General features: G+C 46.9%; 1 protein-coding gene across 1 annotated transcript in view; it reads left to right on the top strand.

Moving 5' to 3' along the window:
* Positions 1 to 750: 750 nt before the first annotated feature.
* Positions 751 to 23807, top strand: part of sipa1l3 (signal-induced proliferation-associated 1 like 3) — a 31697-nt gene continuing 8640 nt past the window's right edge. The window contains exons 1-14 of the mRNA XM_062552159.1: positions 751 to 878; positions 7012 to 8552; positions 8723 to 8853; positions 10207 to 10395; positions 10863 to 11037; positions 11461 to 11564; positions 12021 to 12178; positions 12448 to 13036; positions 14776 to 15050; positions 15269 to 15529; positions 15996 to 16148; positions 20696 to 20808; positions 21829 to 21944; positions 23015 to 23448. Coding sequence (XP_062408143.1) covers positions 7241 to 8552; positions 8723 to 8853; positions 10207 to 10395; positions 10863 to 11037; positions 11461 to 11564; positions 12021 to 12178; positions 12448 to 13036; positions 14776 to 15050; positions 15269 to 15529; positions 15996 to 16148; positions 20696 to 20808; positions 21829 to 21944; positions 23015 to 23448 — 4010 coding nt within the window. The 5' untranslated portion in view covers positions 751 to 878; positions 7012 to 7240. The remainder of the gene's footprint in view (positions 879 to 7011; positions 8553 to 8722; positions 8854 to 10206; positions 10396 to 10862; positions 11038 to 11460; positions 11565 to 12020; positions 12179 to 12447; positions 13037 to 14775; positions 15051 to 15268; positions 15530 to 15995; positions 16149 to 20695; positions 20809 to 21828; positions 21945 to 23014; positions 23449 to 23807) is intronic.

Here is a 23807-nt window from a genome sequence, read left to right as displayed (position 1 = left end):
AAAGAAGTTTGATAAATTTCTCTTTTTATCCAACTTTAACAGGTGTTCCATAATTGTAGGACAACTGGACAGACACACATGGCCAGCAGAAGGACGGATGACACAAGCCACAAGGGGGATAGGTTAACAGGTAGCAAAGCAACACCAAATGCAGGCACCTTTAGAATAATGAAAGTAACAGGCTAAATGTAATAATATCCTACTGCTAATATCAAGAAAATCATCTCAAACACATAGGCCTAGCCTACACATTGAGCAGTTTACATGCTGTCTCACTCTCACAACTGACCGTCGTCCTGCACGTCCAGTTCTTATCCACACTAGGCCTACTGCACACTTTTCGCCACAATATGACCTCATCAGACGCCTGGGGTTTCCCTTCTGAGTTCATCTCTGCCATAATTTTATCACTGCAGTTTTTTGTTGTTATTTTTCATTAATTACGAGAGGCTGACACAGATTTATAAAATGAAACAATGTTGGCCTGCTTGATTAGCCAGGCATACTTTTATTGTCGTTGCAATCTATTCGTTTTGAAATTTCTAAACTTTCTAAACTTTTCTGTGGTTTTAGTTCATCGATAGCAGTTGCCCATTCTAACCGCATGACCATGCATAGCACTTTGCACTAGGTTGGCCGTGTGTGTAACTCTTGTGTGTGAGCGTGTGTATGCACGAGAGCGCGCGCGCGTGCGTGCGAGGTGCCGACCAGACCAGTCGGATTTCTATTGCCAGCAGTCAAGCCACCCAAGCTGGAAAACCCTGGCGAGCTACTGTGGTTAACTGTGCCACTGGCGCTGGTGAAATATCGGAATTTAAGCCCGCCATCGCCGTTTCAAATTAAGTTTAACTTGCAACAGGGGATATATATCTTACAAGGTAAGCTTTCACCTCCAAGGCTACGCATTTACTACAAATCTTGGATCACAGAAAGCGCGTCAAAGTGTCGAGTTAACAAGCGAGGTGGCTAGCAAATAACTAGCCAGCTAGCTAGCGGCAAGATAACTTGGCTAACCCAGCTATCCCAGCGTTTGTTCAGGGATGTTAACGCAGCGCTGGTCGTGTCAGGAAAACCTGTATTATTTCTTCACTGCTGCGCTTTTTGGAAACATCTGGTATGCGTAAGGTTGGACTCTATTTGTAAAACATTTTTCGGACATAGCCTTGGATTTTATGTGTATTTGGGTGTAATGAATTGAATTCTAGGAATGAACAGAATCCTGTTGTAGTCCTTCCTGATCTGTTTCATCCATTTGCGCACGCGTTGTCTGTAAGAGTGTGTTGGGAATTTGTAGTTTTTACTTCCGCAAAGTTGCCATGATGGGAAAGCCATTGTTTCAATTTCGAAACTACAAGTTCCATAAAATTCCTCATTTGTCTAACGAAACTCAAGCGGTAAAAACACAGCTAACTAGCAGTGCTGCTCAATATTATGCAGCTTTGATACGGAGAATCGTTATTCAGGTAACATATTTTGAAAATGTGCAATGGTATCTCCATCTCTATTTGTACTTTATATTGGAGAAGTCTGTAAATTCCAAAGTTTCTGTATCAATATCGTAGCTACCTAGTTAGCAACGGGAACTAGCCTGCATTATAGTAGCTAGGAAGATGGGGAGTTCAACGCTAGTGACCTGTTGGTTTCAGTCAACATTCAACCGTACATTGTTTGCATGTTAACGTGATTTAACACCGAAACAAACCAAACTATGATGTGCATGATGAACCCTAGCCAGTAGACTGGGGTTTTATCTAACGGTAAACGAGAGTTGGAACAGACGTTACTCATGGGGGCGAGAGGTGTGTGAGTGATTCAGATCCTAGTTTCTTCTACCATGATGTCTGTCGGGAATAGACAGGAGGCAACGTACGGTGTATGTCTTTTTTCCTTCTTTTTAAGCTAAATCAATAGTAAAAGTTAAAACATTTTAAACGAAACAAAAAACAAGCAAAACCCCCAGGATGGCATTAACGTGATCCCGAGTTTTGTTTCCTCTCTCACTGAAAGAGAAACAACTCGTGAATGTTTGCTGGGCCGGTGTAGGGCGTCTTTGCATTGTGCGCTTACATCTGGAAGATGTAGCCCATTTGGCAATGTTTATATTTGTGGTCTCTGGCTTTTTACTATATTTTCTGAATTATAAAGTGCTGCGTATTGCCTTGGTACATCCTGACATGGGGGATTTACTCTGTTCAAAGAAAAAGGACAATATTCTTGCTGTATTTACCAGAAAGAGGTAGTTGCAGGATTGAATTTGTTGCTGTTTTCATGAATTAGTGGGGCGTTACTGGAGAAAATGAAAATGAAATGTCCAGTCATGTACACACTCTGCACATTTCTTATGGGGGCAATCCAGATTTTTAAAATATTTTGAGTGTTCTCCATGTTTGTATTATTGCTCTTATTGCTAAACTTGCTCTTACTGCAAACTCAGTCTGTGAAGAGCCATCAAAAATGTGGCCTCTATTAATAACCAAAATCAAACAAAAGCTACTGTGTGTCAGGTCACCTTTGCGTGTTGGGTGCATATTTCTGCCATTATGTTAGTCAAGTAAGCTTAATTGTTTTGAAGGAAAACCTAGTTCTGTGGTCTCCCCTAAGTAGGCTTTTCTCAGTGGCAGATACATAGCCTTTATCCTGACATCCTTGGTCACACCTCTCTGGGTTTATTGAGCCTGTTAGGACAACACCCCCCCTCAGCATGATGGCCAGCACTGCTGTTGCTGACAAAGAAATTGAATGATATTGTTCTGACAGCTCTGGCACAGTGGAATGCAGGGCTCCTCAACATCCCTAAATCCAATTTTAACCTGTGTGTTACAGTCCTTTCAGAAGCTTGGCTAGTTAGCTTTGTTTGGATGGATCACCGAGGTGATACAGATTTATATGTTATTTATGCACATTGAACATCTACTGGTTTAATAACTGCTGTTATCTTTTGCTTGAGTTAATGTGATAGTGTGAGTTGAGATTTAGATACAGATACATATAAAAGAACCGTCTGCTTGTATTACTAACATCTTGGCTTGCGTACACATGCTTGGAAGTGACTTTTACTTTGGCTACTTTATGAACTAAGACTTTGTACTTCAATGTTGCCACAAAATGTTTAGTTTAGTTTCCAGTGTCGCTTATGCTGATGGTGACATCCACTGAGCATGTTGGAAGAAATCTTGGTCAAACCAAAGCACCAAGGCACACCAGCTTATGGTTATTGATTATGAAGAATCACATACATTATTGTAGGCTATAACAGGGGTGCCCATTCTTATGCCACTTAATGACTACCTAAACTCGTCTAAAGAAGCTGCATTGATGCATTTAAAAAATACCCCTCTAGCCTATCTCATCAGCCTGTTTAAAATCACATTTGGCTCCTCAAAATCTCACGGCACACCTAACTTTGCCTAATGGCACCTCAGCACACTGGTTGAGGACTACTCGCCTGGTTGACAAAGCAGTAATCCTAACACTAGGCTACCTTTTTGGCTAATTTCAATTAGATTTAATTTTTACATTTGTAAGTGTGTTGTCTTGGATAATATTATGAATGTTTGTTGTGACCACTAACTGCTTGGCTGCAAGTAAACCACTTGAGTTCAACAGCTTTAATGACAACTAAGCATGTGGGAAATGGGCTCTTCCTATGAGCCCCTGAAAACTGCTGTCTTCCTGTACCGTCTTGCACTTCCTATGCATAACCGTTACTGAGCTGAAGTGACTGTCTTTGATGTTTGGGATGCTTTGAAATTGTGTAATGCAGGCTAATTAGGGTACAATTACGCATTTAGCCCAGGCAGACACTACCGAATGACTAAATCAGCCCCTGAATGTTGTATTTCAGCCAATAGTAGTGCTATATTAAGGCAGAAAATCTGATCTGTCTAAAGGGCATTTCAGTGGATCTCAAGTGGTATAACTGGTTACACCACCTGACAATGGCTTGCAGTGGATTTTATAGATAGGGAAGCAGAGCTGTAGAACCACCACCCATTAACTTTACCACATGCACACACACAAACGCACAGGGAGAGAGAGTGAGAGCACGCTATCTGTGTGCATGTCATTTCAAGTAAACATTGGGAGTGGAGGGAAACTGAAGAGATTTCCAAACTGTGCCTACACTACACACTAGATCAGCTGTCATGCTCCTGTGGCAGTCAATGGATATTTTGAGATTGACCCCTGTTTTACCAGCCTACCATGGACACAGAAGAGTAAATCAAGCTGCTGTTTAAGTATATACAGTATGTATTTAATATATATATTATATGTAAATGTATAATGGGATTAAAGCATCAATAATGGGCTTACCCTTTCCATCAATTTTTAAAGTACTGGGTGCACCGTTATCATAATTTTCAGGTTGCAGGCTTCAATGAAAGTCTGTAGGACTACCCTGTAAATGACACTGAAGGGTGCGTTGACAAGTGACGAATAGGGTCTTGGGGTCCATAACTAGAAGCAATTAATACTAGCTAGGCATGTTAGGCAACAAGATAGCGCTGTTTGAATTTAATTAGGAACGGCCTACTTTTAGTCACTTGGCAATGGCAGTCAGTCAGTTGAATCTGCTAAAATGGTAATGGGGTGGTGGCCCAACACTTTTACATTCATTAATTATAGACCCTTTCAACAGTGTAAGCAAACACGTGTGTCTCTGGTATTTCCAGTGGCACAGGAAACATCATTCAGCTAATGATAACTTGGGCTCAAGCAAAAAAAAAAAAAAACACGTTTTAAAGTTGACATTTTGTAGAGCATTAAGTTCAAGTCCAATACATTTTTATGTCAAAGTATCTGCTTTGGGGCCCCGGCAGTGGCGCGACTGGCTGGGGCACCTGCACCGCACGCCGGCGACCCGGGTTCGATTCCCGCCCTGTGGTCCTTTCCGGATCCCACCCCAACGCTCTCTCCCATTCACCTCCTGTCTCTCTTCACTATCCTATCATTAAAAAAAAAAGGCATAAAAGCCCCAAAAAATATACTTAAAAAAAAAAAAAAAGTGTCTGCTTTGGTTTAGAAGGTATAAATGGGAACCCCTCTGGTCATGTCTGTCTGTATGATTCTATTGATGTTGTCCAGGGGCTGTTGTGCATGGAATTTTCTGTGTGACAAAGTGTCTGGCTTTATTGGTGTAGTCAAGGATGATGTTTGTGTCTGGATGGTTGTATTCTTTTAAGCGTGTACCCCATAGTTGTCCCCTTGGCTAAGAAGCAATGTACAGATCCTGATGCACTGACAGCTTTGTGCATGATCAGTGCTCGCTCTTGACACTGAAATTGGGTAACAGCTAAGTGATGCGGCTAGGGACACTGGACCATCCTAAGCATTTAAAGGAAAGGAACATGTATAACAGTCTCCAATTGTCTTGAAGGGTGTCATCCTATCTATCTTTTGAAGCTGTATCACACAATATATGTTATATGTTTGTTATTGTAACTGCTTTGGCTATGTGTGTGGTGGTGTGAGTGTTTAATTTGCCTTCTGCAGACACAATGGACTTGTGAGACTAAAACCTTGCCCCAGTGGGCCGCCCCACCTGCTTTTCAATGACCTGGTGACTCGTATCGCCATTATCGGTGTATGGCCTTCTCCAACTTAGGCCTGTTGTGTTGTCAGGCCTGTTGTGTTGTCTGACCTCATGAATGGTGGCTATTGAGTGTTGACTTGACATACTTGTGTTGAATTATTATGTGCAAGTTCTATAGTCTACAGTTTTTCTCCCGGCAAGCCCTAGCCTGCATCTTGTTTATTTCTTCTTAAGCGTTTGTTTTCACTTTGGAAGATTGGCTCTGGTTAGACTACAGGCCCTCTAGCTTGGGAGGGGTGTCCTGCCAGCCTACAACCTCCTGAGCCGGCAAACATTCAGTAAATACAGCAGTGGGCATTCCCAGGCTTTATCGAGCATAATGCTAAAAATAATGATAGTAATATTAATTAGTTCTATGTAGTGCCTTTTTTAGAAACTCAAGGTTGCTTAAGCCTACTTTAATACTTCAAGTGGCTAAGACTTCAAATGTTTATTAGAACATCTAGTTTAATATATATATTTTTTTTTTACTGTAGTTTTTTCCCAATCCCTAAGAAGTGGTAGGCCTGCTCTTATACAACAAGTGTTTGAGATGTTGGTTTTCCTTATGTGTTAATGTATGGATGTCGGTGGGTCTGTTCATTGTGACTTGACATGTCAGACCCCTTGACCTGTCATCAGTTTGACACCATTTCTGTATCTGTCTCCCACCCATGCTCGCCAGTCCTTGAATGGTGTAGCAGCACAGCTGTGCCTTTCTCCCCTGCACCCAAAACCTTCCGTGCTGTCAAGGCCACGCTATAAATTGCACCAGTTGATACCGTTTTACTTCTGGCTCCTCCGTGTTTCTTTTTAACTGTGGAATTTTTGGTAATTGGAAGGATATTATTTTTTATTATGGCATCTGTGCTAATCTGATTGTTGCAGTAATAATATATAGCACAAGAGTAGTCAGATGACCTCGGACTGGGATGTGGTCAGCTGACTCATATTCTGGTTCATATTCTTATACCCATAATGCATTGTATAATGACCCAGTTTGTCAAGCAGACTTAAGATTACTTGTGAGCCAGCGCCCCTGTCAGATCCCTCCCTCCCTCTACTGATGCCCCCATCTATCTGCTTCCTTTCTCGTGAGCAAGGCCTCGCTGCCTCCCACACAACACTTCATCATCATCTACCAAACGCCTTTGTCTCCAATGTGGGAAGTGAATGGAGAACACTGGCTCGGTAGTTAAAACTCAAGACTCACTTGTCATGAAGAAAGGGCCTTTTGTTGCTGTGTGGTTTATGTGATGTCTGTGTGTGAGCTTTTAAGTTGCTTTCCCTTCTCTGGTGGACTGCTGTGTTTTGTTGACCTTCAGGCGTAATAGGAAGGGCTGTTGTGGTTTGTGAGGTTCCCCCTTTCACTGTAAAGCCCGTTGGGCGCCCTGATAAAGCGCTAAATGGCAGTTGTTGTGGTTGTGTTTGATCTACAGGTCGAGCTATCAGCTGGCAGCTGAGCCAAACTGCTGTGACTGGAACAGACTCAGAGGTGGAGCAGCCTGGCCTCCCCACCCTTGAACACCTCCATGTGGGGAGCGCGAGCGGGGGCGGCGGCGTGGATCCTCAGCCCTCCTCCCCACTGCCCCCTCAGCCCGCCATGCCCTCGGCCCGCTCCCTCCTAGCCTGTGCCGCGGCTCCGAGCGCTCGCTGGGCCCCCTAAGCATGTACACAGACTCAGGGGTGTGTGACACCCCCCCAATGCAACAGCCCCTGCAGCTGCTCAACGGCCACACACCCCCAGTCGACCACGCCGCCGCTGCCGCCGCCGCCGCCGCTGCCGCCTCTGGCCACCCCGGCCGCGTGTCCGTTCCGAAGATGGGCGTGCGGGCGCGGATCTCGGAGTGGCCGCCCCGGCGCGAGCAGTCCCACGAGTCCCTGGAGAACGGCCAGTGCGCCTACCCGGCCGCCGAGGAGCGGCCCTCGCGCGCCGCCGCCCTGGCCCGCATGCCGTGGCGCCGGGGGCGGGACGCGGAGTTCGGCGACTCGCCGTCGGCGGGCTTCCGCGGGGGCATGGCGTCGACGTCGGCGTTCGCGCCCCTGCGCCAGCGCTCCAGCAGCGAGGTGACCCTCAGCGAGCAGGACGAGGCGGAGGCGGAGAGCCGCGCCGGGCTGCTCCGCGAGTACGGCAGCACCTCCTCCATCGACGTGCAGGGCATCCCCGAGCAGAGCTTCCTCCACATGCTCAGCCACTTCCAGCAGGAGCGGCCCGGCCAGCGCCAGCCGGAGGACACTCCCGACTCCGGCGCGACCGCCGCCTCCGCCGCCCGGGAGGAGAGGACGGAGAGCCGCGGACGGAGGAAGAGCGGCGGCACGGAGTCCTCGCTCGGCACCTCGTCGCTCTTCCGCAAGCTCCGCAGCTCGAGCCGCGGGGAGATCATCGCGGGCCGCGACGCCACCGACAACGACGGCGGCCTGTCCGGCGAGCACGGCGGCACCTCGTGGGTCTGCACGAGGAGCTTCGGCCACTACGACGCCCAGAGCATCCTGTTCGACCTGCTCGAGGCCGGCGCGCAGCGCGGCTTCCAGACCCAGCGGCGGAACACCGCCACGGGCGCCTCGGCCGCCTCCGTGTCCCTCTCGGCGTCCACCCGCACGCTGGACCTGGGCGGCTTCGAGGGTTCGCCGAGGTTCAGCGGCGCCGACGAGATGTCGGCCAGAGACTCGGCCTCCCCCGCCGGCCCCGCCGACCCTGGCAGCCCTCAGCTGCTGCTCAGCTGCCCGCACTTCCTCAACGAGACTGGCGGGCACATCGAGCGCAACCTCAGCTTCCTCGGCTCGTTGGCAGAGCAGCGGGAGGCCGGCGAGGGTGGCGGGGCAGTGGGCAGGCACTGGCTGCGCTGCAGCAATGCCAGTGTGTCCGTATTGGAAGTGGCGCCAGACCAGCAAGCATTACGCCTCGACAGACTCCGACTTCCCTGCATCGAGCATGTGGACCTTGGAGCACGCTATTACCATGACCACTTCCTGGGGAAAGGTGAGTTCTCAAAGGCTCTTAACTATACCCCGCACACAGGGCCTTTTATATGCTAGTAGCCACACAAGAATTCCTAACAATATAGCATTGACTCAAAGTCTCCGAATGTGGGTCAGTTCCTGTGTTGGTCACTGTAGCGGCTTTGCCTCTCTCTCTCTCTCCGCTTCCAGAGCACTGCAACTACTTTGGGACGGACGACAAGCTGGGTCCGGTGGCTCTGAGTATCCGCAGGGAAAAGCTGGATGACACCAGAGATCTGAAGGACCAGTACCAGTACCGCCTCATTGTCCGCACTTGTGAGGTGTGTGTGTTTGTATGTGTGTGGTGTGTGTTTGTGTTTTTTTTTTCTTTCGGATGTTACAAGCCATGCTGCCATATTCTTGGACGTCTTGCATTTCCCTTTTCCCAAATACACACACACACACACACACACACACACAGACACACCCTCGCAGTGTGCCAGTGGAAATTTCCACCTGCTGCGGCCAGACAGGGTCAGGCCAAGTCAAACAAAGCACAGGCCTGCCTGAAAGAGTGGCATCTGTAAGCCCTTTGTTAGCCGGTCTCAATCCTCCTCAACAGCACATAGCTGTGAGTGTCCTCCCTCCCACACTGTCCCTCTAGATCTCGCTCTCTCGCTCTCTCGTTCTCTCTCTCATTCTCTCACTCTCTCTCTCTCTCTCTCTCTCTCTCTCTCTCTCTCTCTCACTCACACACACACACACACTCCCTCTCTCTCACAAACACACACACACACACACACACACACACACACAGCTAAGGAATCTGTGGAATGGAGCCTCAGTAAGATCTGACTCGCATAGTAAGAAGTTAATTGAGTTTCAAGCCATGCACATTGCTTCAAGAATAGAATACACAGATAGTAAGATCGTAATTTTAATAGTTGCAGTTATGGTTGCAGGAAACACTATGTAAAATATGTGTGAGAGAGACAGTGAGACAAAGAATGAATGGCCGTGGAGCTGTTTTTGCTGCTTTATTCTGTTGGTTTTGTTGGGATTTCATGGCTGCCTTGCCTCGTCATATTTGTTCTGCAGGAACAATGCAGCGCACACACAGACACGCACACACACACACACACACACTCGCACACACGCACACACACTCGCACACACGCACACACTCGGCCTCATTCACATTCACTCACTTGTCCCACTTGCCTCAGGACTTCTCCCATTCTCACACGCCCAGGCCACACAATGCAGCCCACGGTCACATGACCAGCCTCCCCCCACATCAGCGGCCTCCATTCACCTGTCATTAGCCTGGCTCACCACACTCTCACTCTCAAATCCACCGCCATTAAAAGCCGCACTTGCTCCTGCGCAAATAGAAACGCAAACACACACACACACACACACCCTCTTACTCATGTCTCTCGACTATATACAGTGCCCTACATTTTATAGGCTCGGGTTAGCTGAGGGTTGACTCATGACAATTTTGCAGCCATCTTAGTGCTGCGTTTATTTATGTGAAATGGCAAATGCGCTGTTTGCGCTCCGTTCTGGTTGCCATAGCGTGGGCCCAGGGGTTGATGGGTCACCTTTCCAATGGTAATCTCCTGCAGCATTATTTTTAGTTGGCAGTGATGCTAACGGAGTGTGATGTGTGTGTGTGTCCTCTGGTGCAGCTGGTGACGTTGCGCGGGGCCGTGCTGGAGGATGCCGTGCCCTCCACGGCCAGGCATGGCACCGTCCGCGGCCTTCCTCTCAAGGAAGTGCTGGAGCACGTCGTGCCCGAGCTCAACCTCGCGTGCCTGCGACTGGCCCTCAACACGCCCAAAGTGACCGAACAGCTCCTCAAACTGGACGAGCAGGGGGTGAGTGATCGTGTTAAGATATTTGCCTATGGGTGACTGTGTGTGTGTGTGCTCGTTTGTGTTAATGGGTTTGCTTTTAGTGACCAATGGTATGTCTGGGCTGGCTTGAGAAATTGGACTTTGAAGTATGAGTGTGTAGCATTAAGCTGATTAGCGTCGGGGCTTAATGGTTTTTGGCAGTAATCATGTTTGTTGTTTGGTGACAAAGCCCTGAAGTGTTTGTTTTATGTATGAGCGTCTGTACTCTTTGATTCCATTTGCCTATGGGAATGGAATGAGGGTGTAAAAAAAATCCATCTGTATCAAATATACACGTCTTCACTGATTGTGTGTGTGTGTGTGTCTGTGCACCTGTGTGTGTGTGCGTGTGTCTGTCTGTCTGTCGGTGCACCTGTGTGTGTGTGTGTGTGTGTGTGTGTGTGTGTTTGTCTGTCTGTGCACCGGTGTGTGTGTCCGTGTGTGTGCAGTTGAGTCAGAAGCATAAGGTGGGCATCCTGCTGTGCCGGGCGGGGCAGAGCACAGAGGAGGAGATGTACAATAACGAGGAGGCCAGTCCTGCCTTCAGCACCTTCCTGCAGCTGCTGGGGGACCAGGTGCTGCTCAGGGGCTTCACCAAGTATGCCGCCCAGCTCGACACCAAGAGTGAGTAGCACACACACACCTGCTCAGAGATGCACGTGGAGTTAAGATAATTATAATAATAGAAGCCATACACACCTGTTATTAAACTGATGAAATCACCTCTAAAATTCATCTTCAAAGAGATACAAAGAAGAGGATTTTAGTAATGGCTCTCCATTCACAGCAGTGTGAGAAGAAAGCATACAATAGGTCAACATGCCTAGACAAATATTAACCCCTGCTTCAGAAAGGAAGAGGGTACCCTGCCTTTTCATAACTTAATGTGTGTGTGTGTGTGTGTGTGTGTGTGTGTGTGTGTGTGTGTGTGTGTGTGTGTGTGTGTGTGTGTGTGTGTGTGTGTGTGTGTGTGTGTGTGTGTGTGTGTGTGTGTGTGTGTGTGTGTGTGTGTGTGTGTGTGTGTGTGTGTGTGTGTTTTGAATGTAGCCGACTCCACCGGTACTCACTCGGTGTACACCACCTACCAAGGCTATGAGATCATGTTCCACGTGTCTACTATGCTTCCGTACATGCCCAACAACCCCCAGCAGGTAAGACCACACCACAAGAATCACCACCCTGCCACGTAGCATTTAGAGGCTTTTCCCTCCATTCATTACCATTGTGAGGCATTCTTACTCACTTACTTACAGTACTTGCGATGCATTTGCTGACAATGAGTGAAGAGCCATGCAGTGAACAAGTCATTTTCTATAAACTGCAGCAAAATAGAACCTTCAAAAAAGGGGGCAGATGTTGCAAATTTTGTAGGCCTTCTCAAAAACAATATTCTCTAAACCCTCACTGTGGGTCACTTAACTCTTTTCCTGTTTAACATTTAATACAGCAAATGCAAATCTGATGAAGCCCTTAGCTGTCCTACGTTTAGCCCATTGTCTTCCTCTCTCTCTCTCTCTCTCTATCCAGCCGATTTATATCCATGTTATCTAATTAGACCGTAGAATTGTCTGGGTGCTCTGTTATTCATGCCTATTAATGTCACACAGCTCCTGAGGAAGAGACACATAGGAAATGACATCGTGACCATCATCTTTCAAGAGCCCGGCGCACTGCCCTTCACTCCGCAGAACATCCGCTCGCACTTCCAGCACGTCTTCATCATCGTGCGCGTGCACAACCCATGCTCTGATAGTACCAGCTACAGGTATATATTAGCTATAGGCTCTTCACACCCGCTACTAGCTCCTAGCTCTTACTTTCTGTTACTTATTACATCTGTGTTAGATAACCTCAGGGATGGTCATTTTCCTAATCAGTGAATTCAATGTAATACAGCAAGCATTTGAATCTTTGTAGCAAAAATATTGGCATATTATGGCAAGAGCTGTAGTTTTAAAACTACATCACAAAATGGCTGGTTATATACCGTAGAGCACAGCAGCAGTTTGAAGTGTCTCATCTGTTTCCGTGCAGCGTGGCTGTAACCCGCATGAAAGATGTGCCTCCGTTCGGGCCGCCCATCCCCCCCAGCAACGTGACCTTCCGCGACCCCGAGGCCTTCCGCAGCTTCCTGCTGGCCAAGGTGATCAACGCCGAGAGCGCGGCGCACAAGTCGGAGAAGTTCCACACTATGGCGACGCGGACGCGGCAGGAGTACCTGCGGGACCTGGCCCAGAACTGCGTGGGCAGCACGCCGCTGGACACCTCGGGCAAGCTCAACAACCTCATCTCGCTGGCGTCCAAGCGCCGCGAGCGGGTGCGGGCGCGCGACGCCGCCGAGCAGGACTCCGCGGGGGCGGTCAGCTGGCGCGCGCTGGCGCAGGACTTTGCCGGCGGCGGCACGGCGGACCTGCCGTGCGCGCTGGGCATCTCCAAGGAGTTTGTGCTGCTGGCCGACCTCGGCACCAAGGAGGTGGTGTTCAACTGCTTCTGCGCCGACGTCATCGGCTGGACGCCCGAGAGGCTGTCCCTCAAGATCTACTTTGGCCGCGGGGACCACGTCTCACTGCGAGTGCCTGAGGGCTGTGCACAGGACATCCGAGAGGTCGTCCAGAGACTCAAGGTGAGGCCTCCTGCTGGTCGTTTGCGCTAGAGGTCTGCAAGCCCGTCGGGACCCGACGGGCCCCGACACATTATGCAAATTCGGGCCGGGTACGGGCCTTAAATTCAATAAATAGCACGGGCTCGGGTAAGGCTCGGGCTTGACACTAGTAATGGTTTTATGTACAATATTCATGATTTTTTCAATTATGATGTCAGAATTCATGTCCAAAAAACATTCACGCTTTTTATTTGGTGGAAACGGCATGAGGTAGGCTAGCCTAATTCTCCCAATGCTTGCTACACTTGCGCGGTAGTCCCCGCAAGCAGCAGCCCCAATGAACGGAACTTTAGCACCGCGGGCCGGGCGCTGGAAGTGAAACCTAAAGCCATCCACCGTGGACGCGATTGTCTTCCTGCACAAAGCAGCGAAATTAACAATCATGGATGAACTGTAAATAGGCCTAGATTTGCCTGTGTTTTTTTGGGATTATTTGGACCTGCAACTCAAAGAATGTGAGTGTTTTCTGTCACGTTGTTAGGCTGTTGGAAGCGGTCTATACTTGCGCTTGTAGGCTACAAGACTTGCGCTTGTTGCCTTTATTAGGTGAGCAATAGCCTACATTTATTTGATTGTTATTTAGCCTAATAAATATTAAATTCAAAGTGATTCAATTCCTTTATTTATTTACACGGTGCTTACTAAGTTGGCTATGGACAAGGAGCTCATGTGTGCTGCTCATTTATCTACTCCCGCCGCGCATACAGATTTACCGATGTCATGCCTATCCTGGCTGTCCTTATACTGCTTTTGCGACGTCCCATTATTTCGACATTGAGGTCTAATTAAATTCATGAACGCTTGTCTTTGCAAGCGTTAATCGTGTGTTAAAAGTATTATTTGTTTAATTGTTCAAGTTGGCTTTCTGAGAAACCATTAGGCTACGTGACCGAAGTGTCGGGAAACCGTCATGTCTTATAGCGGACCCTTTTAGTCGGGCTCGGATTCGGGCTCGGGCTCAGTAATTGCTTAATATGTCGGGCCGGGTCGGGTTAGGGCCTGATTGCCAGAGGTCCGGGCCGGGCCGGGCCTGACATTTTAGGCCCGTGCAGGCCTCTAGTTTGCGCTGAGGTTGGCTTAGTTGTGTCTGGCTTGCCCTCTTCTGTCTGGGTATCTAGGAGGGAAAGTTAAGCCACTAAGGGAACATACACCTATCTTAGCTGCCCTCTGTCGATAGAAAGACTTGATGTTGGACCCCTGGACGTTTTTAATAAGTCAGTGCAACTTGCAAACAATGGCCAAAGAGCATGAAATCCCTTTCTCGGTTCATTTGGTACACATTATCTTCTCGTCAAATGTGAGACTGAGGGCAATACAGTGCTTTTACATTTTGCTTTTTCTTTGTTGATGATGATGAGGATGATACTTTTACTGGTAGACAATTCTATAGATTGAGTTCTATAAATTCAACATAGAATATGAGCCCAAAAGTGACAACAGTTTTTATAGACAACACTTGTTTATTGTTAGAGCAAGAAGGATGAAATTCATACCACCATTTGGCTTTTTGCCATGCAAAGCAGTGACAATGGCTCCATTGGTTATGTGAATTGCTTTGCTGTTCTTGTGTTTATACATTATAGAAATGGATTGGATTGTTGAAATAACACTTACTCCTCCTCTCCCTCTTTCCATCCCACTCACTCTCTCCCTCCCTCTTCTTTCTTTCTTTGTTTCTTTCTCTCTCTCTCTCTCTCCAGGCTCTGACGGTGGGCTGCGAGACGACGGACATGACGCTGCGGCGGAACGGCCTGGGCCAGCTGGGCTTCCACGTGCGCGTGGACGGCACGGTGTCCGAGGTGGAGGAGTACGGCTTCGCCTGGCAGGCGGGCCTCCGGCAGGGCAGCCGGCTGGTGGAGATCTGCAAGGTGGCGGCCGTCACGCTCACGCACGAGCAGATGATCGACCTCCTGCGCACGTCTGTCACCGTCAAAGTGCTCATCATCCCGCCCAACGAAGAAGGCGAGGCGCGCAGGTCAGACAATCACAGCGGACAGCGTAGGAAAGAATGATTTTGAGTCAGGAGAGCTTTAATGGATCGGCCCAAGAATATGAGTCTAGAAAGCTCAAGAAAAGGCTCAAGCCTTTTCATTGTCCTTTTAACCTTTGCTGATTCTAACGTTAGGTAAAATTAGCAAACGCTTTATCAGTATCACAAGTGTATTTATACGTGTGTGTGTGTCACATGTGCAGGGGGTGCACAGAGGAGTACGAGATGAAGACGTTAGAGCAGAGGGGCGAGGTGGTGGAGCCCCTGGCCGCTGGCTTCCACGCCACCCTTCGCCAGCCCGTGTGGCGCTGGGACCGGCCACCTGGCACCAGTCCGCTCCCCGTGCTGGACTCCCGCTCTCACAGCTGGACCCCCGTCGTGGCGCCCATGGCCCTACCTGGACGCCTTCACAAGGCCATGATGCCCATCCCCTACCGAGAGCCTCAGCACCCCTCCAGCAAGAGGTAGGACGGACCCCTCAGGGGCAGGGCCCAGAGAGATGGATCAGGCAACATTGCTGCATTTGCTCTACAGATTATCGCTTCATGGACAATTGCTTCTGTGTTAACACCCCTGCTTTGTCTTGTGTTATTGTGTACTGCCTCATGGTAGGATTGGCTGCATGTAGTAGTAGTAGTAGTAGTAGTAGTAGTAGTAGTCGCCTTATTTATGTTTGTGTTGCTGGTATTTGGCAGACACTTTTGTCCAAAGCGACTTACAGTGTACAATCATAGCATTATGTGTCCAAAATAATATATTTTAAGATAAAGTTGAAAAGCCTACATTAAGTAAGTAAAGTAATAACAGTTTTAAGTAGGTAATAATTAAGAACAATGAAAAAGCATTTAAGAGGCAAGTCTAATTTAAAGAAGCAGATGCCTGCCCTTGTCCTTGCACTGAAGAGGTGTTGTTGCTTTGCTTTGGTCTCAGGCCTGTGAGCTACCCGGAGAACCATTACGGCATGTCTCCACCAGTAGGCAGTGACAGGAGCCTGCCCTTCCGAAACCCCTCCGCCAGCTTCTCCAGCCCTGGCCCAGGGCCAGCACTCAGCAGGCCCTTTGTGCACTACAAATCCCCAGACAGGTCAGCGCCCTTTTTTTTCACCAGCGCCAAACACAGACAGGTTTGGACAAGCAGAGCGACGGCTCCGGGGTGCATGTGCGCTGCTAGAGGAGCAGCTAGAGTTCAGTCTCGTTCCCGTTTCTTAATTCACTCGACCGTAGTCAGCTGAGAACTCGGTAAAAGTAACGCTTCTAACTTTTAGTGTGAGTTAGCAAGAGATTTCTAAAGAGTGTTGGTATAAAAAGCGTATTTTTTTTCCATCATATTTTGCCATCAGATAAAAGACAATACAGGGAAACAGTGGAGTTAAAGCAAGGGTGTAGTCATATGTGCAAAGTACCTGGATGCTTATCCCAGTGAGGTGTCATTGGCATCATATTAATGCCTTATTAATAAAACATTAACTGGCTTGGATACATTACTAGGTAGGGTAGCATCTGGGCATTTATCTCTCCAGTCCACTTATGTTAGGAAGGAGGGCTCTGAAACTAGCTGAGCATGCAAACAACATACCTGTAATACCTTGTTGTCTAATAAGTTACTAGCTTCAGTCTGTTGGGGGGGGGGGGGGGGGGGGGTAGATGTACAAAATTATGCTGTTGATTGTTTTTAGAATCCGTTGTCTCAGTAGTGTCTAAAGGTATAGTGTTGCAGTGTTTCCCACACATAGACAAATTTGTGGCGGTGCGCCACAGATTCAGCACCGGCCGCCACATATTGCGTTTCGTTATTCTTTTATTTATTTATTTATTTATTCTTATTTTGAAACGCTATTGAAAAACACGCAGCATTCGTAAAGCTTCATTTTCTTTCCCTGCGCTCTCTGTCACTCGCGCGTCTGTCTCACACACACACACACACACACACACACACACACACACACACACACACACACACACACACACACGCACAGCCCCTACCCTCCGTGCACACCGCGGCTGTCTGTCTCCATGAAAACCAACGAGATCATCCCTGGAAGCGTGGTCGGTGGTCGCACTGATGCAACTGTCGCTGCTCGGGTAGAAGCATAAAGTTCTCCCGCAACTTTTGTAGTCTATGCGTGCAACTTAATTACCAAACAGTAGAAGTAAACTCATTCTCCTTGGCCCGCTCTCATGCGCGCTCAATGGACAGCCGCCCTCCACATGCACATTTAATCCAAATAAAACATTCACAATCGTGGACGCATTGACGCACAGAAGACGACTAGCTAAATTACTGTTATATTCGGTTAGCATCATTAGTAGGCTATGCTGCAGACATTTGATTAAAACTCTTGCATTCAAGTTGACTGACCAACAATGTTTTTCAACTCCAAGACTTAAAAGGGCCTGTCCCAAGGAGAAAAAGTATTAGCTTACCTTCAAACTTAAACACATGTGGGGAAACTGAACAGTCCAACCAGTAGAGTATGATAAGCTTAGCCTGCTATGTTTACAATATTTTGAGGCTTCAACCAGACAGCTGAATTTAAGAAGTGGAGTTGTAATATGAATAGTAGGCTATAATCTGCATATGAATATCAGAAATGTCAGTATAGGCCTATATAATGTAAAAAATTACATAATGTGTGTGTGTTTCAAATAAAGACAAGCTTCACATCTTGGTAAAAAAAAAGAATTTACATTATATGAAAGGAGAGCGATAAAAAGGCGATGCAATCAGGGGGCGACCACCACACATTGCCTTCTGATCTGTGGGAAACACTGTGTTGTGTGTTGTGCAAGTGCAAGTGACTATAATTTGATGCTGCTGTATGTATGTTGGGTACAGATAATGACAGTCGCACAGTTACAATGAAGCCCCAGGCGTGCTGTTGTGTACACAGGAGTGTGTAGTTTGCATATGCGCAGATCTTGCTCAACCTGTTTTACATGGCTAACAGCGAAACCCTAAAGCAATAAACAACTGCAGTTTCAAGTCAAAACTAAGACTAGAAATTAAGATTTAGCTGGGGTTTTGGGGTCAGATTTCTGGAGCCATTGTTCCTTTTACTTAAAATGCTTTAATTACGCACGTTGTATTACATTCATTTAAAGCATGTGGATCTTTTGAGTGGTGTTTGGTCGGTAAATATCAACAAACAGATAAATTGATCATTGGGGTTGCGTGTTCTATATTGTGGTGTTCCTTAGTTTCAGGACATTGAGCAGGAGAGCTTCAGCGCTCGTCAAGAGGGTGAACTCACTTTGTATCCAAAGGTGCTCTTTGGTTAAATAGATCCAATTCTAAATCTACAATTGTGCCAACATGTTTTGGCCGACTTGGCCTTCATCAGGGCAGAACAGAGAGCGATATAGTGTCCCTTGGTCAGTGTTGTGCATGAACGAGTTCAAAAGAACGCGTTCATTGAACACGTTCATTTTTCTATGAACGTTGAACTGTACGCAACACATTTGTAAATAATGAATTTGAACGTGAATTCGCTCAGATTATGTGAAATGAACGACGAACGTCACTGTTGAGGTCCAATTAAACATTACAGAATTTGTTTTGTCCTCAGAAGTCGAGTGACACTCTCACACTCTGCTGGCATTTTAGAAACATGTCGTTGTCACACTCAACTGCCCACGGGCACCACTCCTAAACTACAGCTTTGCACTACATTACCGTACATTACCCATCATCACGTTGCGCATGATGCATTGTACACATATAGAACCGCTGCTATGTGAATGCAATCGTGGAAAAATTCTGCACTTGTCAGTGATGATCGAGGGATGTATAACGTGTGTTCAAAGAGCCCTACAGTATGTCACTGAACAGTTCCATCGCTGCAGGTAGCCTAATGCAGCAAGGCTATAGCCTCCTCCATACTCCCGGTGTAAAAACTACACTCTTCCTCTGTCAGGCATGCACAGCTGACACATTTATTAGCCTAGTATTAATTATTAATAATCACCCGCATTTATTAGGCGTCGGTATCTGCCCAGCGAAACAAAGCCCAATTTAAGGACATTCTAAATTAGATGAGAATAACAGGTGGCTGTAAGCCTACATTCCACATATGCTTCACGTCTGAATGTCCGCTACCGTCAGAAACCGATTTTCATTCAAATGAACTGAACTTGAACTTGAACTAAACTGCTCACAAAAAGTAAGGAAACTTGACTTTGGCCCATTATATCTCCCCTTTAGTAATACCAACCAGTAAAGTGTTTCATATCATTTTTATCGTTGATTTGTCACCTTTACAATGATGTATAGCTGGTAAGCATAGGGCAATCATGGAATGAGCAACACAAGCAAACGTGTAAGTAGTGCCAACGAAAAATGTGCCAAAATAGCCTGTTATGCTGTTGGAATTCACCTTTGTTACTTCAAGCATTGACGATTGCACTCTCCCACAGAAATGAGGAAAACAAAACATGTTAGGCATACATTTGTTCATTTTATACTCCGTGTCAGGGTCCTCAGTAGCGTGTAGAGGATCCATATGCAGCCACAACAGCTTGGCACCTTCTTCTCATGCTGGTCACCAACCTGGCTACATTCTGCTGTGGGATGGCATTCCATTCCTCGATAAGGATCTGTTGTAAGTCAGCCAACCTGGTTTTGTTGGTGACTCTGGCACGTACTTCATGCCCAAGCTGATCCCACAAGTGTTCACGGCAGGCCATTAGATCCTCTCCACTCCCAAATTCTGGAGGTACTCTCTGATGATCCCAGCTCTATGGGGGCGAGCGTTGTCATCCTGGAGGATGGCAATTGGTCCCATATTCTGGAGATATGGAATTGCCACTGGCTCCAGAATCTCATCCCGGTATCTAACTGCATGATGATTGCCTTCAATGATAACAAGGTCTGTCTTTCGAGTTAGGGAGATATCACTCCACAGCAGAATGTAGCCAGGTTGGTGACCTGCATGAGAAGAAGGTGCCAAGCTGTTGTGGCTGCATATGGATCCTCTACACGCTACTGAGGACCCTGACACTGAGTATAAAATGAACAAATGTATGCCTAACATGTTTTGTTTTCCTCGTTTCTGTGGGAGAGTGCAATCGTCAATGCTTGAAGTAACAAAGGTGAATTCCAATAGCATAACAGGCCATTTTGGCACATTTTTTGTTGCCACTACTTACACGTTTGCTTGTGTTGCTCATTCCATGATTGCCCTATGCTTACAAGCTATACCTCATTGTAAAGGTGACAAATCAACGATAAAAATGATATGAAACACTTTACTGGTTGGTATTACTAAAGGGGAGATATAATGGGCCAAAGTCAAGTTTCCTTACTTTTTGTGAGCGGTTTAGTTCAAAATTAAAAATGGTGAAATATGAACGTGAACATTTCACTTTGCACGTGTATGAACTGAACTTTGAGCTAGTTATTGAAAAGTGTGAATGTGCACAACACTGCCCTTGGTGTTGAACTGTTTGGAATTTTGCAAAGCGTGTGATTGCCGGAAGCCACATGAAATAAAGACAGTTTCTTATGGGAAATTTAAGGAAATGCATTTGGTTTTAACAAGGTTATTTGACTCAATAGGGTGGTCGATCCAGCAGTCTGTTTTTGTCTCTAAGGTTCAAATCCAGCATGTGGTGTGTGTCTGTGTATCATTGCAGGTTTGGCACCCAGCGCAGTCTCATGTATGAACCACCCCTGAATCTAGACCTCTCCAGTGGAGACTCCTCAGGCTTCACCAGCCAGGAAAGCACCATGGAGAGAGCCAAGAATGGTATGCACACACACACACACACACACACACACGCGCACATGCGCACACACGCACGCACGCACACACACACACACACACAAACATGTGGCCCGAAACCAGCACAGTTTTTCACCCTAAATCCATTTTAATATATGTTTGCATCCTAATGACTAGTTACAAACTATGTCAACAAGTGTGTGCAAGTGGAGTGAACACAGAACTTTAATCTGCGGTTATGAATATGCCCGCTTAAGCTCTGCAGATAATTTCAGGACTGCAGCCCGAAATGCCTATTTTTATACATTCAGAAGAAAAGTAGCAGTGCACTCCCATTCCAGAATAAGGAAGCTGAAGCTGTTCCTGATGTTTTGTGAGGGCAAATCCAATAGGAGACTAGTCTAGTCTTATGAGTGAACTTATTCAACTCTACTGTCGTTATTCATCTACTAAAACTACTGTCATTGTATGATTCATGAGTGTGCATACCAAGTGTTGCTTGAACCATGTAGATTCCAGCTTAGGTGCAAAGACAACATCATTGATCGATTACCGCATACTCTTAGCACAATGGAAGAGGTTTTAAATTGAGTGTTTCCTCATTGAAACCCAAAGAGTATTTCAAGTCTTTACTTTTGGCCTTGGTGTGCTCAAAGGGCAACACCCACAAAATTGTGAAAGGGGAGGGGTGGGGGGGGCGGTTAATAGATTCATTCATCTTGTCTTACATACCGGGTGTAATTTCAATATGGGGCAGCTGGATTTGGGCCTGATCTGTTGCTAAGATGTGTATAAACAAAATAAACACACCCAAGTATGACGTTGGCGCTTTTGCTGTAGTATGCATGTAGCGTGCAAGATGTATTGTGGGCAAATAAGGTAAATTGAGTAGGGTGTTAAGTGCAATATTCCTATACAGAAGTCTTAAGCTTTTTGTATCAAAAATGTTTTGGATTTTTTTTAGAACTGTATCGTTTTAAATCCCAGTCCTCTTGATGTATTATTTTTGTAACTGTGTGCGTGCGTGTTTGTTCCCCCTCTCAGAGCCAATGTGGCATCTGCCTGCCTACACTCGTGGTGTTTCCGTTGGCGTTGTGAACCAGAGGAAGCCTCGGCGCCAAGATACGCCAGAGAATCAATCACCCAACCGGCATTCAAAAGTAAGAGAACTGCACGCCGCATAAGCTCAATAAACAGATGTTTGTAATGCAGTAACCAGACCAGAATTAGACACAATTATCTCAAAAGACCCACTCAAGCTCTCTTCACATGTCGATTAGCTGTTTTTAATGTGTTACAAGACACATCACGAGTGTAATGAACAGTATACGCCATAGCTGAGTATTTCTGGTGTAGGTGGGCAGTGCACCAGCTACAATCCTGACTGACTTGCAGGGTGGACTTTTACAAATGATTCTGGAAAATCCATCTATTTTTGCACATTTAGCTTTATCAGATAAGCAAACTGTCATGTCAGAGTTGACTATCTTACATTTGTATAATAATGCTAGCCATTTGATAACATTATCAAATTACATTCATGTTGGTTCATCTCACCACTGAGTTTCTAACAGTAATAGGAAGTGATAGAGAGCAGATACACTACCATTTCATGCATCGCCTTTTTAGGCGACCTTAGCTGAATGACGCCAGTTTTACAGCTGGCATGGTGTAGGTTTAAGTCAGACTCATATGGTAACTCTGTGCCTTAACCAGGAGGAGCGGAATGTTGCCAGGAGTCAATTAGTTCCCCACATCAGAGATGTGGCAGTGGGGGGTAATTATGCATACAAGCCATTTCAAGGCCGCAAAGGAATTTGTTTCATGAAAAAATATATGAAGATTTACCTTTGGGAAACTAATATACGTTTTAGGGGTTAATCAATGGGTGGGGTGCATCTTTAAGGCTTTAAATACTCAATGCAGTTGGTCAACACATGTTCTTACATGTTGTGTGCGTCTGTAAATCCTTGAGGATTTAGCTCGACTCAACCAGTAAAGCATGCCTTTTAGTGAATATTATGGAATGGCCTTTTCCCCAGTTCCTTAATATAAAAAGTTATAGCTCTTAAATCTGTGTTTACTGGGCCTGTTAGTTATCATGTATTATGACTAAGCAAAGTTGAAGGAAGTGGCTTTCTCCATAAAGCCTTCCTCTTGCATTCACCCAAATATTTATCCATAAAACTTTGTTCCGTCTGTTCGTCCTGCTCTGCTCTGCTCGGTCCAGGGGGAGGTGCAGTACTCCAGCCACTCCAGCAGCAACACCCTGTCCAGCAACGCGTCCAGCAGCCACAGCGACGAGCGATGGTTTGACGGTTCCGGCGGCAGCGCCGGGGGCATGGGCGGCCTCGGCGACCCGTCGGACCCCGACCCCGAGCAGCTCGGCGCCAAGGGCAGCTCCAGCGACAGCGGCATCGACGCCAGCATGCTGCACACGCCCAGCGCCCAGGGGGGCAGGGTGAGCCGCGGGCACGCCGGCGCCTTCTCCAAGCCCCTGACCGGCTCGGCCACCTACAGCGGGCTGCAGGAGCTGTCGGGGGCCGTCAGTTTGGGGGACATGAACCGGAGGGACTCGTCTCCCGGCATCCCGACCAAGAGCTACCGCACACGCACAGTCACAGCGTCCGGGGGGGTCAGCAGCAGTGACGCCTTCAAACCCAGGTGGGTGTGAGCAAATGAACGGGTCCATAACTATTGGAGTATGTGTCTGTGTTTGTACACCGAACATTAGAGAGGCATTTAAAGAGCACAAAACCATGTCACAGGTCATGTCACAGAAAGTGAAACTTATTCCATTGAGCCGCTCCACAATTGATTGGATTTTTCTTGGCCTATGCTACACCTTTCCAATTTTTCAAAAATGAACTGACCATCGTTCAATTGGTGGTCTCTGGTCTGTGTGATGTGTGTCTAGTGATTTTGAGGTCATATCATTTGATAGGTCTTGGTTGCATATGTGACCTTCCACGGCGAAATCAGTCGCATTGTTCAAATTTTAAAAATCATAGTTATTAAGTTTT

The sequence above is a fragment of the Sardina pilchardus genome, chromosome 13 (assembly GCF_963854185.1).
Source record: "Sardina pilchardus chromosome 13, fSarPil1.1, whole genome shotgun sequence".
NCBI lineage: Eukaryota > Metazoa > Chordata > Actinopteri > Clupeiformes > Clupeidae > Sardina > Sardina pilchardus.
Note: the sequence above shows the minus strand (reverse complement) of the source record. Positions and strands in the feature narration are given on the sequence as shown.